The sequence below is a fragment of the Ogataea parapolymorpha genome, chromosome III (genome assembly GCF_000187245.1).
Source record: "Ogataea parapolymorpha DL-1 chromosome III, whole genome shotgun sequence".
NCBI classification, from domain to species: domain Eukaryota; kingdom Fungi; phylum Ascomycota; class Pichiomycetes; order Pichiales; family Pichiaceae; genus Ogataea; species Ogataea parapolymorpha.
This window is the reverse complement of record NC_027864.1, coordinates 698,325-717,053: the sequence shown is the minus strand read 5'-3', so window position 1 is coordinate 717,053 and position 18,729 is coordinate 698,325. Positions and strand designations below refer to the sequence as shown.

Below are 18,729 nucleotides of genomic sequence, written 5' to 3'. Positions count from 1 at the left end.
TCATTCGAAAAATAGGTAGATAAAATAGTCTGGTGCGAGTTTCAGCAGCCACTGCATTTTTTGCCGCCGTTCCCTCGCCGCCTACCTTTCTACCGCCACACACCATTAGTCTTTGCTTGTCCTATGCAACGTCTCCTCGCAGAATGACAGGAATAGCGAACAAACAACAGATTCTGGAGCACGATAGCGAGTTTCCCACGAATCATTCGATTCCGCAGTTCAACTCCAAGTACACGGCCGAGAGTTTTGGTGCATCCGAGGCATTGACGTCGTCTGCGCAGCGCAAGAACAAATCACAGGAGTCCAGTCCACTCGCATCGCCCACCACCTCCCGACGCTCGTCCCGGTTCCCTTCGGTGAACCCCGTTTCGCCGTCGAGCTCGTCGCTGGCGCTGAACCAGGACGCCCAGCGCACCTCGCACACTTCATCCGTGCACGAGCTCAGCGACAATGGCTCACGGCGTCCGTCCAGCAGCCAGGGCGACATAGGCGTTCCTCCTTCGTACAAAGGTTTCCATGGTCGGCGCGACGGAAGCGAGAAGCCTGTGCCGCCGCTGATGACGCCGATCAAGCCCAAGAAGAGCCGTCGCGGGACCTCTTTCTTCAACAAGTTCCTGCCCTCGCGGCGTGACTCGGATCCCAAGGCGCGGCGCCAGGGCAGCTCGCACTCGTCTCGGTTCTCGCGGCGGTCCGACCAGTCACTGAGCTCGCGCACGGCGTCCACGGACTCCGAGAAGGGCGGGTCACCGCGCGAGTCTGTGTCGTTCTCGTCGCGACTCAAAAACCCGATCTCGCAGGCCCTGCCGTTCGGCAGCTCCGACAAAAAGGCCAGCCCGTTCAATCTCGACCTCGACACCGATAACGAGCAGATGGCAGATATTACGAGACTCTCGAACTCCCGGCTGTCGCGCATGGGCTCGACGGTCAGCATGATCCCGCAGCCACCGCTAGAACGCACCGAGTGGCGCCCGCCCGAGAGCTGGAAGGTGAAAAACACGCGTGAAAACTCAGACCCGCTCACGCACTACCCGGGCATCCAGGAGCGCACGAGCTCTATGTCGTCGTCCGAGTCGTCGACGGCGTCGTCAGGCCGGTCGCTGGTGCCGCCGCGCAAGGCCTCGGCCATAACATCGCCGTCGACCTCGAGCCCCAAGAGTGACAACCATCTGGACGGGCACAGGGAAAAACGCGACAGCAAGAGCACGATCACCGAGGACAGCGGGCGTGTATACCACGCGAAGGAACTCAAGGGCGCTGCGCGGTCGTCGGTGCGGATATTCATCGGCGACAAGAGCTCTGTGCTGCCTTGCACTTTGGATACCACGTGCAAGGATGTTCTGGACTCGCTGCACCGCAAGCGGTTTTTGAAGAACGACGAAGACCACATTATTGTGCTCAAGTGTGGCGGGCTGATCCGGACGCTGTCGCTGGACGAAAGGCCGCTGAAGATCCAGCGCACAATGCTGTTTCTGTACGGCTACACGCAGCGCGACAACCTCGACTATATCGAGCGCACCGATCTGAGCTTCCTGTTCAAATTCGTGGTGCAGGACCGCGGAGTCGAGCTAATCAGCAACGAGCGCCGCCGCATGATCAACCCGCAGAACGTCAATCTCAACAACTGGAATTTGCAGGATATTCCGAACTTTTTGTACGCAGAGCCGATCGTCAGTCTGGACGTGTCGCAAAACCCGTCGTTCGAATTCACCAAGGAGTTCATGCACGACTGCCGCAACCTGCTCAATCTGAGCTTTACACGCAGCGGCAACCCTAAGTTCCCGACACCCGTCGTGTACGCGCCGCGGCTGCAGGAGCTGAACCTAGAGGTGAACTATATCAAGCTGATTCCGCCTGAGATCTCGAAAATGACGACTCTAACGACGCTGAACCTGGCATGCAACCGCATTTCGACGCTGCCTGCGTCGTTCGCCGAGTTACAGAGCCTGCAGAGCTTGAATCTCTCATCGAACAGACTCAAGAACATCCCCGAGCCGCTTACCAAGATTGCCGGCCTAAAACGGCTTGATCTTTCGTATAACAGCATTTCCGAGATACCAGACTCGGTGTCGAACCTAGTGAACCTGGAGGTGTTGCAACTGGCGGCCAACAGACTGTCCAGGGACCTGCCGTCGTTTTTCCGGCAGCTCAAGACGCTGATTAAGATCGACATCCGGTTCAACAAATTCGACTCGATCGACGCGCTGAAAAACTTGCCCGCTCTCGAGGTGATCCGCGCAACAGGAAACAACATCTCGGTGTTCAAGAGCAGCGCAGCCAACTTGTTTGAGGTCGAGCTCAATATCAACCCGGTCACGCTCGTCAAGTTCGACCAGGTGATGACCAAACTCAAGATTGTGGACTTCTCCAAAGACAAGCTCACGTCGTGCTCGTTTGTGTCGATGCTGCCTGCCATTGAGAAGCTCACAATGGACTACAACCACTTGGTCTCGTTGCCCGACGATATCTACAAGATGAAGAACCTGACACATCTGTCAGTGTTCCGTAATAACCTCACCTCGCTACCCAGCGCAATTGGCTCGCTGACGAGACTTCGCTACCTCGACTTGCACCTCAACAACATCAGCTTCCTCACGCCCGAGATCTGGAACCTCTCGTCGCTTGAGTACTTCAACATCTCGTCCAACCTGCTGGAGTTCTTCCCAGACCCGCCCGAGCAGTTTGTGCCGTTCACGGGCTTTTCGTCGTTGGGCCGCACGGCAACACAGCGCGCACGCAACCACCAGTCGTCGATTGTCGCGCCAAGCACTAAACGGCGCACGTCAGAAATATCCACCATGACGATGAGCAACTACGACAGCGTCGGGCTCGAAAAGTCACTCAAAGTGCTCAGTCTTAACGACAACAAGTTCACCGACTCGGTCATCCAGACCGTATCGATGTTCAAGAACCTTGTGGTGCTCAATTTGTCCTACAACGAACTGTTCGATATTCCTCCTGGCCATCTGAACAACCTTACCAAACTGCAAAAACTGTATCTGAGCGGCAACCATCTATCTAGTTTGCCCGTCGACGACCTTGAGGCCTTCACCCAGATGGACACACTGCATCTCAACGGCAACAGATTCCATACGCTGCCTGCGGAGCTGTCGAAAATCACCAACATGACCGCGCTCGACGTCGGATCCAACAACCTCAAGTACAACATTGGCAACATACCGTACGACTGGAACTGGAGCTACAACCCGAAACTAAAGTACCTCAACTTCTCGGGCAACAAACGGCTCGAGATCAAGCCGCTGCACAAGCGCGAGGGCATGGAGGACAGTTTGGACTCTTTCCTTGTGCTGAAGGACCTCAAGTTGCTGGGACTGATGGACGTCACCATCACTACGGACCTTGTGCCTGACCAGAGCGTTGACGTGCGTGTGCGGTCGACCGTGTCGCAGCTTGGAAAATACGGCTACGGCATTTCCGATACACTCGGCAACAAGTCGAGTCTCACTACGAGAGACGTGGTGATCGAGCGGTTCCGGGGAAACTCGAACGAGAAGCTGATTACGATCTACGACGGCAAGAACTGCAGCGACGAGAGCGGCGACAAAATCTCGAAAATCATCCAGGAAACGTTCGAGATCCATCTGGCCAAGGAACTCGAGGGCCAGGACTCGGGCAAGACGATCGAGGACGCGTTGCGCGCGGCGTTCCTCACGATGAACTCTGAAATGAGCATCCTCATCAACAAGGACAAGTCGTCCACGTTCAGCTCAGCCGCCGCCCACCGCACCACCACCACCGACGAGCTTACAATGGAAAAGGACGGCCTCACAGGGTGTTGCGCCACGGTTATCTACATCCGTGGCGACGAGCTGTACGTGGCCAACATTGGCGATATCATGGGCATTTTGACCAAGGCGGATGGCGAATACTCCGTGCTTACCATCAAGCACGAGCCGTACGCACCCGAAGAGTACGCCCGCATCAGAGAATCGGGCGGCTTTGTTACCACAGACGGCTACCTCGACGGCGTAAGCGATGTGTCACGTGCGGTGGGATACTTCAAGCTCATCCCGCACATCAACGCGGTGCCGAGTATCTCCAAGTACAAGCTGACACAGAACGAGGAGATGATTGCGATCGCGACGTCTGAGATCTGGAAAAAGGTGCCGTACGACCTGGCTGCCGACATTGTGCGCCAGGAAAAAAGCAACCCGGGCATCGCGGCCGAGAAGCTGCGGGACTTTGCGATCTCGTATGGCGTTAGCGACAAGGCCACCGCGGTCGTGCTATCGCTGCGGCAGTTCACAACGAAGCAGAAGTACCACGAGCGCGGATCGTTGCCCGAGGACTCGCTTCTGCGCAAGCTGGACGAGGAGATCGAGCCGCCGACGGGCGAGCTCGCGATGGTGTTTACCGATATCAAGAACTCGACGCTGCTATGGGACACGTATCCAGTAGCGATGCGGTCGGCAATCAAGGTGCACAACGCCATTATGCGGCGGCAATTGCGGATTATTGGTGGCTACGAGGTCAAGACCGAAGGAGACGCGTTCATGGTGTCGTTCCCGACGCCATCCAGCGCGCTTCTGTGGTGTTTCACGGTGCAGTCGCAGCTGCTCACGACGGACGACTGGCCTGCCGAGATACTGGCTTCCGACCAGGGTTGCGAGATCAAGGACGAGGAGGGCAATATTATTTTCCGTGGTCTGTCGGTGCGAATGGGCGTGCACTGGGGCCGTCCCGTTTGCGAGCGGGATATTGTCACCAAGAGAATGGACTATTTCGGGCCAATGGTTAACCGTGCTTCGCGGGTCAGCTCTGTTGCTGACGGCGGACAGATCGCCATGAGCACGGACTTTTACTACGAGTTTGAAAAACTGCGCAACTTGCACGAGCAGGTCAAATCTGGTGCGGGCGACATCAGCCAGGTCTATGGGTCAAAAACCTTGGGCCAGATTTTGGAGAGTCAGATGAACCAGGTCGACCAGATAGGCTGGGTCGAGGAGTCGATCGGCAGCCGCAAGTTGAAGGGACTTGAGGCACCAGAGAAAATATGGCTTATTTTCCCGGCCCATCTCGCACAGCGACTGAAGCTGCTCACCAGAACGAATGGCGAGATCGACAACCGCGCGGGCAAGTTGTTGATGGGTGGTCTGACCGCCGAGAGCGTGTGGAGACTGCGGAAACTGTCGTTACGGTTGGAGAAAATATGCAGTTTCTGTGCCGGCTCGACTACGCAGCTCATCTCCAACAAGGCGAAGATCTTGCCGTCCGACCTGATCTCGTCGAGCGCCGAGGAAACATTCATCAATCAGATCGCGAACGCAGAAATGGATCTGCTACTGTTTATTGAGCACATCGTCACAAGAATCGAGAACGCAGTTGGCATTTTGACGGTGCGCAAATGCGCCTCTCCTGAGGAAGCCAACGGCCTACTGATGGGCACGATGGACGAACTGTACCGCGCAATGCACTTGATGGTGCACCAGGCGGAGGAGGCTGCGCGCGCCAAGAGCCAGCTGATGGAAGAGCTACCTGAGGAGCTGTCGCAGGACGGCGCAGAGCTTGTAAATTAAATTGTAAATATAAATAATACATAAATATTCGCAAATTAATTTTTTTTTATCGCATTTTATGGACCATGGCAAGATAAGGCCTGTTTCTGACGCCATCCGCTCGGGCATCGTCGTAGTCGATGGGACAGACGTTGTCCGTGAGCTGCTAGAGAACAGTATTGATTCTGGCGCCTCGTATGTCACGATCAGCGTCGCGTTCGAGCACGGTTGCTTAGACATCGAGGTTGTTGATAACGGCTCAGGCATCGGTCCACCCGACTTCGCAGCCATGGGACGTCGCCACTGGACATCCAAGAACCTGGAGGAATCAAAGTTTGGGTTCCGTGGCGAGTCGCTGCACGCCATCATGGGACTGTGCACGCGAACAGAGATCGTCAGTGGTAGAGAAGGGTGTGCATGGAAAATGCACTATATTGGCACAACCGCGCGTGAAAACCCCCGTCAGTGCGCTTTCGACGGGGCCAGCGGGACGCTGGTGCATGTGTTCGATGTGTTTGGCCGGCTGCCGGTGCGCAAACGACAGTTGGCTGCCGAATGGCGTGAGATGACCGCGAAGCTGAGTAGAACGGTGTTCTCTGTGTTGGTGGCACGGCCGGGGGTCACGGTGACTTTGGAGCGCAATGGTGTGCGTGTGTTTAGTGTTACCAACCAGGGCGGCGTGGCAGGGATTGTAGGCTTGTTGGAGGAGCTGTATGGCCTCAGGGACGCTGTGGAGCCTATCAAGGCCAGCTTTGAGGATGTATGCGTCACCGGCGTGTTGGGGCCTGACGTCGGGAAAAAGTGCCAGTTCCTATTTCTCAACGGCCGTCTGCTGGAAAACAGAAGCCTGCAGAGGACAATCAGTCTCCAACTGGGGGCACGGTCGGGACTCTATGTGTTTGACATCCGTACACCACTCGAGGAGTCGGACCTGCTGCAGAGCCCAAGCAAAAAGGTGTTCAGTCCCGTGCTGTTCGACAAGATCAAGGCTGTGTTGGAGGAGGTGGCGCGCCGGTGGATTGACAGAGACAGAGCTGTGCGTTTGCAAAAAAAGGCGCGTCCGTCCCTGGGGCTCTCGCGTTTTTTCAGTCCAGCCAGTGACGTGGTGCTTGACGGGCCCACCATCGGGCGCAGTCACGTGGTTGCCCAGGTGGAGAGCAAGTTTGTTCTTGTGCGCATCGACGGCGTACTAGTGGCACTGGACCAGCATGCGTGCGACGAAAGAGTGCGTGTCGAAGCCCTGTACCGGCAATGGACGGCCAGCACGCACACTGTTGCGGTGTGCATTGAGATAACCGTCGATGCAGGCGAGATAGAGCGGTTCGCGCGCTTTGCTGCCGAATTGAGTCGGTGGGGCATCAAATACCGCCAGGAGAACGGAGTAGTGGTGGTACATGAGATCCTGGCTCTGGTGGCTGATAAGGACGCTGTTTTTTTGCAGACCGGCGTGTTGCAATTTCTGGACGACCTGGCGTCGAAACGCAAACGCACCTGCGCCTCGAGCGTCGACTGGTGGGTCGCCACTACCCAGATGCCAGAAATGTACCACGAGACCATCCGTTCTCAGGCGTGTCGGGAGGCAATTCGGTTTGGGAAAACGCTGGACAAGGATTCTCAGCGCAGGCTAGTGGCCGACTTGGCGCTCTGTAGGGACCCATTGCACTGCGCACACGGCCGTCCGACATGTGTTCCGTTGATAAGATGGCTAGATAAATAAATCTTTTTTTCCTCTTGTTTTGGTTTTTCCTATTGTCCTGTGCCCCAACAATGTGGGGAGAGAGAGGGTAAAACATAAGGAGGTATCGATAAATTATTGCTTCAACAATTAAATTGGACGGTGGAAAGATACACTGAAACCCTGGAAATTCTTGTGTATTACTATTGATTAGAGTCGTCGCATATGTCACGGAAAGTTGAGAAGCATTTATTGTTTGAAGTGGCGACAGAAGTCGCCAACAGGGTGGGGGGTATCTACTCTGTGCTCAAGTCGAAAGCCCCAGTCACTGTGGCCGAATACCGCGAACGGTACACTTTGATTGGTCCTCTGAACCATCGCAGTGCTTCCGTGGAGGTGGAGGAGCTGCCGGTGCATAACGCGGCCCTCAAGGCCACGCTGGACTCGATGGAGTCGAGAGGAATCCGCTACCTGTACGGCCGTTGGCTGATTGAGGGAGCCCCCCGGGTGATTCTTTTCGACATCGGGTCGGCCTTCCCGTACTTGAACGAATGGAAGGCAGATCTGTGGAGCCTGGCAGGCATTCCGTCGCCCGAAAGTGACGTCGAAACAAACGATGCAGTCATGCTCGGTTACCTGACGGCGTGGTTCATCGGCGAGCTGTGCTGTCACGAGACGGAGCGTGCAATTATACTGCATGCGCACGAGTGGCTGGCTGGTGTTGCGATCCCGCTGTGCCGCCAGCGCAAGATTGACTGCTGCACCATCTTCACCACCCACGCTACCTTGCTGGGTAGATATCTATGTGCGGGCAGTGTTGACTTCTACAACAATCTCGATAAGTTCGACGTGGACTACGAGGCGGGAAAAAGAGGCATATACCACCGGTACTGCATCGAGCGTGCTGCGGCACACTCGGCAGACGTCTTCACCACGGTGTCCCACATTACTGCATACGAAAGTGAACATTTATTGAAACGGAAGCCTGATGGCGTCCTGCCCAACGGGCTGAACGTGGTCAAATTCCAGGCCGTGCACGAGTTCCAAAACCTCCATGCAGAGAAAAAGGAGAAGATCAACGAGTTTGTCCGCGGCCACTTCTACGGACAGCTCAGCTTCAAGCTCGAAAACACTCTCTATTTTTTCATTGCAGGAAGATACGAGTATAGAAACAAAGGTGTGGACTTCTTCATCGAGGCGCTCGCCAGACTCAACCACCGGCTCAAGTCGATCAATTCTGAGATGAACGTGGTCGCCTTCATCATCATGCCGGCAGCCACCAAGTCGTACACGGTGGACACGCTGCGTGGCCAGGCAGTGATCAAGCAGCTGGAGTCCACCATCAAGGACGTCCAGAACCTTATGGGCAAGCGACTCTTCGAGTTCTGCCAGCAGCCGATTAGCATGCAGAACTCGACGCAGATCGAGCTGCCTTCGTTGGACGATCTCCTCAAGCCGGCAGACAGAGTCAACTTGAAGAGACGCATGTTTGCGCTAAAAAGAGACTCGCTGCCTCCAATTGTGACCCACAACATGGTGGATGACGCAAACGACCCGATCCTCAACCAAATCCGCCAGTGTCATCTGTTCAACACCAGCGAGGATCGCGTGAAAATCATCTTCCACCCTGAATTCCTCAACTCCAGCAACCCTGTTCTTCCTTTGGACTATGACGAGTTCGTCAGAGGCTGTCATCTGGGCGTGTTCCCATCCTACTACGAGCCCTGGGGATACACCCCTGCCGAGTGCACCGTGATGGGAATCCCGTCCATCACAACGAATCTTTCTGGATTCGGGTGCTATATGGAGGACCTAATCGAGAACTCGGAGGACTATGGAATATACGTTGTCGACCGTCGGATGAAAGGTGTGGACGAGAGCATCAACCAGCTGTGTCAGCAGATGTTTGACTTCACGCAAAAGTCAAGAAGACAGCGGATCAACCAAAGAAATCGTGTCGAGCGTCTGAGCGACCTGCTGGACTGGAAACGGATGGGTTTGGAGTACGTCAAGGCTCGTGCGTTGGCGCTCAGAAGAGCGTATCCCGAGCAGTTCAAGCACTCGTCGAATCCGTTTGACAGCGCCGGAATTAAGATCTCGCGGCCGTTGAGCGTTCCTGGATCGCCCCGCGACCGGTATGTGAACGGCAGCATGACTCCTGGTGACTTGGGCACTCTGCAGGAGAGTAACGACGCGGACTATTTGAGCTGGACGCTGAATAAGAGTGGCTACGACGAAGACGTGACTCTGCGTGGGGCCAGTGTGGCACCGAGCGTCGATGGCGAGAGCAGCGAGGAGTGATCGCTAGTATTGGCTATAGTAAAGTATCATTATTCATGCCTGGCGTTCCCTGTAGCGTTGAGCCTTTGCGTACTCGTTTTTGTCCACCAGCACAGACTTGATGGTGTTCTTCGGCACCGACACGAGACCCAAATGTCTTGTTTGCGAGCCTGAATGCTCGTACACGTCGGAAAGCAGCAAATTGCGCTGGTCGTCAATTGCCATGAGAATGCCGTCCAATTGTCTGTTGTCGATGAGCACTATTTGGTACGGCAGGGAAATGAGGTCTATAGGAAGCATGAAAAAATAATTATTTTTTAATTTATTTATTTTCATGTCCAGTATCACGCTCAAGGCCGACCTTGCGGCTAAATACGTGGTGCAAAATGAGCTCCTACTAAAGCTGTTTGGTGGACAGACGGCGGACGTGGGACAGGTCACCATCGGCGACGTGATGGGCCAGGACAGCCTGGCGTACTTGGAAGAATGGAAGAGCCGGCTGGAGCAGGCCGATAGCGAGATGGAGACGCGGGATAGCGTGGACGACGAGCTGGAAGAGTTGGACACGATCATCACGCGGCTCGAGAAAGAGTTTCTGAACCCTTCCGACGGGTCGCTACGCGAGCAAAACAACGCCATCTTCAACGAATATTGTGATAAATACAACAAAGTGATCTACGAGGTGAAGGATAATGAGGATTTGAACGCCGGAATGGACGACACTGAGGAACAGGGCTCTTTTGAAAGCAGCGTGTACTATAGAGTGAAATAAAATAATGATTTTTGTGCTGTAAAAAAAGTTTGCCCCTTTTCTTATCTAGCAACTATGAGGTAAGTCCGGTACTTCCAGCGTACTAACGGCCAGTTCTCCTAAACGGCGCATTGAGAGCGATGTGATGAAACTGTAAGTGTGCCAAGCACGGCGTACTAACCGGCAGACTGATGAGCGACTACGAGGTGAGTCTGGTGGACGACAACATGCAAGAGTTCTATGTGAATTTCGAAGGCCCCAAGGACTCGCCGTACGAGGGTGGGCTGTGGCGGATCCACGTGGAGCTGCCTGACCAATACCCGTACAAGTCGCCGTCGATCGGGTTCCAGAACAAGATCTTCCACCCCAACATAGACGAGTCCAGTGGCTCGGTGTGTCTGGACGTGATCAACCAGACGTGGTCGCCCATGTTTGACATCTTCAACATCTTCGAGACGTTTCTGCCGCAGCTACTCAACTATCCGAATGCCGCAGACCCGCTCAACGGGGACGCAAGCTCGCTCTACATGAGAGATAAGAATTTGTATGTGGAGAAGGTTAAAATGTATGTCAAAAATTACGCGGACCCAGCCACAATCCGCAACGGCGGCGCGGACCAGGAGGAAGACGAGTCGGACTCGAGCGACGCCGACCTCAGCAGCGTAGACGAGATGGTGGGCGAAATCGACCTCTGAGTCATCAAATTATCTCATATTATCATTTATAATATAGCCTCATACGTAAGCGATTCCCAAATTTATCCAATGTAGTTCGTTAATTCGTCTCTAACCAGAAAGTCCTGATGATCGTCCTTGAACCCGGACAGCCAATCATCCGCGAGTTCGGTCTCCTCCAACTGCCGCTGTTTCTGCAGCTGCGCCTGCTGGTTGGTAATGTAGGCCATCGAAGGCGTGTATTGGTACGACTCGAGCTCAAAGTTAAGATCTGCGGCCTTTGGCGGAAACAAATCCTCAATCTCGTCAAACCACTGGAACGACGTGGCCGAAGAGTCGGCTGTGGAAGGCATAATCGGCGACACGGTGGCAGAAGGCGGCACGGTGATTTGGCCTGGGTCGTAAAACAGTGGCGTGGTGGCCTCGAGCGGCGAGTTTAGGTCTGCAGGCGCGCTCAGGGACAGGTCGGACTTGAACAGCTGCTCTGGCTCAACTGCAGGGGCGGTGGTTGAGGCGGCAGGCGCCAACGGTGCGAGCGGAGGCGCAGGCTCGACGGTCTCCATAAGCCCCATTGGTTCGGTAGGCTCGGCAGCTGGGGCGTGCTGCACTGGCTCCCTGTCAGCTTCAGGCGTGCTGCCTCTGGCAGACTTGTCGTCGTCGTCGCCAGAAAGCGTTGGATTGGCAATTCGCGTGTCGATAACTATGGATTCTCTTCTCCTGTGAACAACCGGGTGTTTGCGCTCCTGTTTATTGATAAATTCCCAACATTTGTCTCCGTAGGCCTTTGGGGTCTGTCCCGTGACGGACTTGAACACACGGTGGAAATGCCATGGACTCAGGTTCGACTTGGATGCCAGCTCCTTAAATCCCAGCACTCCGCCCCTGCGTCTTTTTTTGCGGCCTTGGCCGGCCTGGCTGGCCCGGCGAGAGTCTGGAGGCGATGGACTTTTGGAAAGCGACTCGCTCACCATGGAAGCGCTGTGGCTGGTCGATAGGGCGGCAAGCGCAATGTGGCGACATGCCAGGTCTATGAGCTTGAGATGATCAAATTTGTTACGGGTAAGTGGGACCTCGTCGCTGTCGTCAACGGGTCCGCCCGAGAGGCGTTTTTTCAACGAGGTATTATTGCTCTTCCACAAGGACTCTTTCAATGAGCTGTTCTTATCATCTTCCTCATCCATCAATGGCTTGATAAAGCCAATGGACTCGTTGACGTACTCAACAGTCTTGACCAGGAGATCAAGATCGATAGAAACAAATGTGTCGTGCAGGTCTTCTGGGTTTGGCTGTCTGTCTGGGAAACAATGCTTGCAAGGATGGTAGCCGTTGGCAGTAGCTTGATCCAATGTGTCGACAAAAACTATATCCGATTTGTTGAAGCTAGAAAACCCAAGGTCACAGTTAGGACGGCAGCAGACTCCCCTCCCAACATGGCAGACAAGAAACTTGTCTGCTGCGAAGGGGTCTTTGAATTGGAATGCCACCCATTTGCTCTGTTCTGACGAATACATTTTAGATGGGAAAAGGAAGAGGAGACTGTGGCCTTTTATAAGATTAATCTTGACATGACGTTTACTACACGACGTAAACGTAATTTAGAACCCCTCGCATCTGCACATGTATGCACACACTATGCAGACACTACGCAGACACTTTTTTAAGAAGCGCGGAATTTCTTGTGCCAGGCTCAAATATGTTCGAATATGTCCAATAGAGAGGGATGATCGGGTTATGTGGGCATGTTTCCAGGCATACTAAAAATTCTCAGCTGTCGGCTATTACATCACTATTAATGACTGTGCACGCCACGACAGGTGGCGCAGCTTAAACCACTAATTACCCTAAAACCTGTCAAATCCTCGGCAATTTCACGGTACTTTTGGGCCGGAACTTCGGTTTATTGGCATCTTTTTAGAGGCACGTTGCTTGGCTGCACAAAGTGGTATATATTGTAATACTCGTTGCCGTTCCAAGCTACCAGCGAGGTTCAGCCCTGAGTTAGCGCCATGCCTCTTTGTCCCCTCCTTCACTCGGACTCCAAAGAACTTCTTCCTAAGCATTATAGAATGTCGTCAGCTTCCACGCCTCGCCTTTAGTGACATCAGCCCATACGTTTTTTGCTAGAACTTTTCGAAACTCTTGATCGATGATTACGTGTATCGATAACTCCATAACCAGTAATTTCGCAAATCGTGGGGCTTTGAGGCAGCAGGCTTCCATGCGGCATGAGGGCGGAGGAAATTATATTTGTCCTGGTGGCTCCTCTGGGAGAGACTATTGGTCAAAAGAGCCTGGCTGATTGGGGAGATACTGGATATACGGACAGGGTCTGTGTGGTTTTCTTGTGAGCATTGGTCATGTAGCATCTAGAGCATCGGAACCCTTTACCCAATATAGAGCGATGTAATTTATCCTGCCCAGCATGGACTCCATGCACGCTGCAAAAGAAGCCCTCGGTGTATAATTGATATCATCGTTCGTGCATAAAATCCGAATTGGAAAAAAAGTTCCACGGCAGAATATTGACAATCCGTTGTGTCACAGAGCGTAAACTCCTGTAAAAGCTTCTTCCATCTTAGTTTAGTCACAATAGGGCATATGATACGTACAACGACTTACGCTGGCTATTTCGTCATACAATTTTAAAGCTTCCATTCTGCAGATACACTTATTTGGCATCCACTGGGGAGGTTACAGGTAATACGAAAACTAAAATGTCTATTGTTTTTAATCCCGCTCTCAACACATAATTACTGGTGCAGCACTTTCTTTGTCTTGAACTTGTGCTCCAGTGAAAAGACGATGACTATCGAATGAATGCGCATGTCCGTCTCAGCTGTTATTGCCTGCCTCAGCTGCACATAGGTGTTGATCACATGGCGTATTCTTCGCCGAAAAATTGGCACTTGAGCTTCTCCGCCAAGTGTTGACAATCCTTATTGAGCTGGGTGGGGCCGCAGGAGACAATCCATTTATTTGCGTAATCAATGGTGCGGTTGACATTTTTGGCCAGCACATGTTCAAGGCTTGGCCGGCGTCCGTGTTTAACCACAGTGGCAAATTCGTCGGTAAAACCTGGACTGTGTGTCACCTGACTGGACTCCTCGTATGTTTGGAAGTCGTCGTCCAGCGACTGTAGCTCAAACGTCTCCAAACCCTCAGAGTTTTCTATCGCTTCCTCCTCGTGGCCAGAACGCGTCACGTACACTTCCAGTCCCTCTGCCTCCAGTTCCTCAAGAATAAATAAATCTCCCACGCTTGGCGTAATCCAGATGCAGAGCAGCTTGATATCTTTTTTTTCGTGCTGTATTTTGCGTTTGAAGTAGTTGAAAAGGGGCAACCCCAGTGAGATTCCAGAGCCTCCAGATACGATTGTGACATTTTCCGCGGTCTGGAAGAAATTGAGTGATAGGGAAGATTTGAAGAATGGCTGCAATGAGTACGACCTGAACGACTCCAATGCAAAGCGGTTTTTCTTCACAACCAAAGACACGTGCGTCGAGCGCTCTTCCTGGATTGATGCCACAGTGTAGGGATGCGATGGAAGCAGCCAGAAAGATGGATTATAGACTGAGTACGGCGATAGCCTGAGATGGCATCCCGGAAGAAATTGCGCCGGAAGCAACGTACGCGGCAGTTTGACAATTTGCAATGCAGAGCCGCTATTTTCAGATATCTTGTCAATAATGACGCTCTTGGTCGTGAGAAGTCTGTAAACGTGCTGGTACGAAACCAGTGCAATGTTCAGCACAAACAATAATGTCACTCCGGGACGAGCGTGCAGCTGCGTCAGAATCAAGTATGTGTACATCACCAAGTTATGGAAAGCAATGAAGTAAGTGTAGTTTATCGACCGGACTCGCCGCCAGTTCACTCCAAGAAGCACATCAAACAGCACAAACATGACAAACCCATAAAAGTTAAGCAGTCGCCACGTTTTCGAGAAAGTGCCCAGAACAAGCCATCGCAGCAGGAAGCCCACGCTGTGGAATATTCCAAACACAAGAATAACCCGCGACACCCACTTATGCAACCGCAAAGTGTCTAGATAATTGTCGATGCTAAGCGGACTTGGACGCAGGGCAAGAAACAGATCGAGCGGTGTGAGGGCATATGCCAGTCGTCCAAACCGCTTCAAATGTATGGTGAACTCCTCAATATGCAAATTGAAAAACTCCACAATCAGCAATACCACGCCAAAGATGGAAACTGTGTATGCTAGTGGCACGTTGACGAGGCCTTGCTTGCTGGTCGACCTGCCTGACCGACTCCAGCACCTGTGGTAATAACTTAGCGCTGCGTATCTGAACGCCACGTACAGCACAGACATAAACAGGAGCGCATAACCGTACTTGATATTTGCGTAATGGTGATCTCCATGACGAGCCAATAGCGTTGGAGGGGTTTGTTGTGTCATCAACGAGAGAAGAGGCTTTATTTTCTTCTAGTGAGGCTGGTTACTGCCCGAAGATGATTGGATGAGTTGGCGACGTAAGCGACCTGTTTGCCGCTACGTGAATGGATGACAGCAGACTATAAAAAGGTGGATTTATTTTGTTAAGCCAGCTTATATAAGCATTCGGCCCACTTCCTCAGCGCTATAAAAAATCCTTGTCATAAATCCCTTATTTACCTTTCAATGTATATCGCCAGTGTTCTTTCATTGATAGCGTTGGCAGCCATGACCGTGGCCATGCCTCCCGCATGCACGCTGGCCTGTGTCAACGACCAGGCACACCTCTGTGCCAAAAGCCACCTAGACTTCAGCTGTCTGTGTGCCTCGAGAGCCCATATCCTCAGATGTCTGATAGACAAATGCCCCTTTGGCAACTACCTGCCTGCCAGAGACCACTATCTGGGCACGTGCATCGAGAGAATTCCCGCCTTGGCCACCAACCCGCTCTACAATATCCATCTGAGAGACCGCGAGCCACCATCGGCGTCGAGCCATGCGTACTGGATCTGGGACGCCAAAAACCCCAATTCCGGCGTCATCATCAACGGTACAACTGTGGTTGACGCCAATCGCAGCAAAAACGCCGTTGAAGGCAAGAAACTGCCGAAAATGGTTTCGACGGGAGATTTCTTCAAAGACGAAGAGAAAGCTCGTGACTCAGACAGCAAGGAGCTGGCAACTTTAGAGCAGGAGTATGAGAAGATGCGGCATCAATTCTCGTATATGCGGAAGCAGTACGTGGAGTCAGAGGCTAAAGTAGCAATGGAGCAGCATCTGGGAGACTCGCTAATTGCGCCTCTAGCTTCCAAAATCTCCACACCTTCATATGAGTCACTGCCCGAATCGAACGTTCGAAATCTCGCAAAAGAAGAACCCACGCTGCACCTCCAGTTTGCAACCCAACAGCAACTGTTTGACTCGCGTTACGGAAAGCAGCAGCAACCACACTTTGCAACAGGCAACCTGGATATGGAAGACATGATCCGGCAGCTAGATGACGCACTTGCTATTGATAGCAGCAATTTGGGTGAAGATGACGATGAGGACGAATATGAGGAGACAACGGTTGCAGACGCCTTAAAGAAAGGGGTAGTCAAAAAGCTGGCGAAGTCTAAAAAAAGCAAGTCTAAAAAAATGCGGGCCAAGTCCAAACCTGCGGCACACGATAACAACGGTCTTGCTGGCAAAAAAATCCGGTTTTCGTCCAACATTTTCAGGACGCCCAACTGATGATTTCTCACGAGACCGTTGCCCTAGTATCGATTCTAAGTTTGGATTCTTTCCTTTTTTTTCTCGCTCGGCTCAATAATTCAAAATTGGTGCCTGAATAGCCGACGTACTTGACGTGGGATTGATTGATCTCTGCAAGATCAAGAGGCGGTTCAGGTTTGACAAGAGAGCTTATAGGGATAGGTCTCGGCAAGTCGTCCGTGTCTATTGCTGAGTCGTTGGGGGATGGATAGCAGGAGCGATCAGAACTGGCCGTGCTTACGGACATCTGCACCGACCGTTGGGAGCCACTGGACAACGGCGACTTTTCCGGGGTGGTATAGATATTTTGGCTGCCGGCTCGTGGAGCAGTTGATGTGTGGTGCATGGACCGCTGGGTCGTGAGTGGCAGGTATTCATGACGGAATCTTGTATTTTTGTTATCTACAGAAATTCGCCAGCCAGGCGGCAGAGGCTCGCCTAATCTTTGCGCGAAAAAACGCTGATAAGGATCATGTGCCCAGGCGTCTTTCTGCTCTAAAAAATACTGTTTCTTATGACTTCGTTTGGTCCTGCCTGTAGAACTGGAGCTCTTCATCTTGTACCGAATCCCGAGACACTTATTTGGTGTCAAGTCATCGATTTGAATCTGTGTTCTGTTTGGTCGTGCCACGCGCAACCTGGTATTACAAATACGTCTTTCTTGTGCCCTGGCCTGTACTTATACATATGGCGGCTAGCCGTGCGTGTGACCGCGCAACACCCACAGTCTATACGGAGAAACGGTAGATAATCTTTCTAGCGGGCAGCATAGCCTATCGCGCAACAGCGGCTCATAAACACCCGTGCACCGGTAATATCGACTACGCATTTTTGCCAATGACATCGCCCTCGGGGTTCATGAAAAGGTTGGCAGTGGTTTCTGGGTCGTCGTCGTTCTCGAGACATTTCGAACAGATGTTGGCCGCCGGGTTGAAGCTGAGGTCGTCTATATGGATATGATTGCCGCACTTGAGACAGATCCGATCTGGATTTGGGATCGTGAGCGATCCGCCTACGTCTTCGTCATTAGACGAGTTCTCGGCCTCCTCCTCGTCTGTGTTGGAGGAAGAGTGGTCCTGCCCGAGTTGTGACAGCTGCTGGTGCAGCTGCTGGTTCAGCTGCTGGTTCAGTTGCGAATGGTGGATATGGGGCAAATTATGGAAGTTATCGGGCAACATGATGTCCTGGTCATGGCCAGACTGCTGTCCATTGAGCACTGCTGCTGCCACAGCCTCTGCCGACGCCTGTTGTACGCTATGCTTGGACCCGTTGTGATGCTCTGCGGCCAGAGCGACGCGTTTATTAGGCGGCGACGGGACGCTGAGGCCGCGCTTTTTCTTCGTGCGGCACTTCTCGCACACCTTGTGGTCTCTGTCGGACTCCTTGAGCCGCTTTGCGCATCTGTTGCACGCCCCGATTTTTTCCAGGTTCGAGCGGCGGATCTTGTCGTTCTGTCGACACCGCGAGCACACTTTAAACTTCGCGTCGATCGAGTCGTTCGGCCCCGAGCAGTGGACACACTTGCCCAGCGCGGCTCGGCTCGCCTTTCTTGACCGCAGCGACATTCTACAGTTCTCGCACAGAACGAACTGCGCGTGCTCAGGCGGGATCTCCACGCCACACCGTCTGCACACACCCTGCTTCTCCTTGGTTCTCATCTGCCATCTGCGCGACCGCTGCCGTTGCAGCTCGCGACAGTGCGAACACAGCCGATAATGTTTGTCGGGCATCTGCGCAAACTCCTTCTTGCACCGCGTACAAATGCTAGTTGCAAATAACTGTCCGTCCTGCTTCTTATGCTCGAGTTCGTGCGCATCGTGTGCCTCCTGCTTACCGTACTTCTCCAGTTCGAGCTGTAAGGCCGGATCAAGCACAAATTTCTCCTGCGACTCATCTTTGGTGCTGTGCGCGCTGCCTACGCCATTGTGACGGCCTTGTGCGCCAGGGTTTTCTGGCCATACCCCATCGCTGTCCTCGTAGTTTTTGATGGCCCGCGCAGCTGCCTCCGCAACCACGGCCGCATGTAGAGGGTCCATGTACCTTTAAAAAGTCGTTCTTTGCCAAAAATCTTCCCCGGATTGAACGATGGTTATGAAAACCTGTCCTTAAGAATAATAAAATTAAAAAAA

The 18,729-nt window shown here is 53.0% G+C and overlaps 10 protein-coding genes across 10 annotated transcripts; 6 read left to right on the top strand and 4 right to left on the bottom strand.

Annotated features, from left to right (window-relative positions):
- Positions 1-143: 143 nt before the first annotated feature.
- On the top strand, positions 144-5,534 carry HPODL_00568 (uncharacterized protein; the record flags this gene model as incomplete). The annotated part of the gene is made up of 1 exon (XM_014080525.1): positions 144-5,534. The coding sequence occupies one exon, from the start codon at positions 144-146 to the stop codon at positions 5,532-5,534; it is 5,391 nt and encodes a 1,796-aa protein (XP_013936000.1).
- Positions 5,535-5,592: 58 nt separating this feature from the next.
- HPODL_00567 (DNA mismatch repair protein mutL) lies at positions 5,593-7,230 on the top strand (the record flags this gene model as incomplete). Its single annotated transcript, XM_014080524.1, has 1 exon — positions 5,593-7,230. The coding sequence occupies one exon, from the start codon at positions 5,593-5,595 to the stop codon at positions 7,228-7,230; it is 1,638 nt and encodes a 545-aa protein (XP_013935999.1).
- A 183-nt stretch (positions 7,231-7,413) lies between these two features.
- On the top strand, positions 7,414-9,489 carry HPODL_00566 (Glycogen [starch] synthase; the record flags this gene model as incomplete). Its single annotated transcript, XM_014080523.1, has 1 exon — positions 7,414-9,489. The coding sequence occupies one exon, from the start codon at positions 7,414-7,416 to the stop codon at positions 9,487-9,489; it is 2,076 nt and encodes a 691-aa protein (XP_013935998.1).
- Positions 9,490-9,802: 313 nt separating this feature from the next.
- Positions 9,803-10,240, top strand: HPODL_05159 (uncharacterized protein; the record flags this gene model as incomplete). Its single annotated transcript, XM_014080522.1, has 1 exon — positions 9,803-10,240. One exon carries the CDS (start codon positions 9,803-9,805, stop codon positions 10,238-10,240), a length of 438 nt encoding a protein of 145 aa, XP_013935997.1.
- Positions 10,241-10,294: 54 nt separating this feature from the next.
- HPODL_00565 (Ubiquitin-conjugating enzyme E2 8) lies at positions 10,295-10,914 on the top strand (the record flags this gene model as incomplete). The annotated part of the gene is made up of 3 exons (XM_014080521.1): positions 10,295-10,299; positions 10,334-10,372; positions 10,407-10,914. The coding sequence occupies 3 exons, from the start codon at positions 10,295-10,297 to the stop codon at positions 10,912-10,914; spliced, it is 552 nt and encodes a 183-aa protein (XP_013935996.1).
- Positions 10,915-10,976: 62 nt separating this feature from the next.
- HPODL_00564 (uncharacterized protein) lies at positions 10,977-12,404 on the bottom strand (the record flags this gene model as incomplete). The annotated part of the gene is made up of 1 exon (XM_014080520.1): positions 10,977-12,404. One exon carries the CDS (start codon positions 12,402-12,404, stop codon positions 10,977-10,979), a length of 1,428 nt encoding a protein of 475 aa, XP_013935995.1.
- Positions 12,405-13,765: 1,361 nt separating this feature from the next.
- Positions 13,766-15,310, bottom strand: HPODL_00563 (uncharacterized protein; the record flags this gene model as incomplete). The annotated part of the gene is made up of 1 exon (XM_014080519.1): positions 13,766-15,310. The coding sequence occupies one exon, from the start codon at positions 15,308-15,310 to the stop codon at positions 13,766-13,768; it is 1,545 nt and encodes a 514-aa protein (XP_013935994.1).
- A 222-nt stretch (positions 15,311-15,532) lies between these two features.
- Positions 15,533-16,579, top strand: HPODL_00562 (uncharacterized protein; the record flags this gene model as incomplete). The annotated part of the gene is made up of 1 exon (XM_014080518.1): positions 15,533-16,579. One exon carries the CDS (start codon positions 15,533-15,535, stop codon positions 16,577-16,579), a length of 1,047 nt encoding a protein of 348 aa, XP_013935993.1.
- A 7-nt stretch (positions 16,580-16,586) lies between these two features.
- Positions 16,587-17,156, bottom strand: HPODL_00561 (uncharacterized protein; the record flags this gene model as incomplete). The annotated part of the gene is made up of 1 exon (XM_014080517.1): positions 16,587-17,156. One exon carries the CDS (start codon positions 17,154-17,156, stop codon positions 16,587-16,589), a length of 570 nt encoding a protein of 189 aa, XP_013935992.1.
- A 265-nt stretch (positions 17,157-17,421) lies between these two features.
- Positions 17,422-18,636, bottom strand: HPODL_00560 (uncharacterized protein; the record flags this gene model as incomplete). The annotated part of the gene is made up of 1 exon (XM_014080516.1): positions 17,422-18,636. The coding sequence occupies one exon, from the start codon at positions 18,634-18,636 to the stop codon at positions 17,422-17,424; it is 1,215 nt and encodes a 404-aa protein (XP_013935991.1).
- Positions 18,637-18,729: the final 93 nt, after the last annotated feature.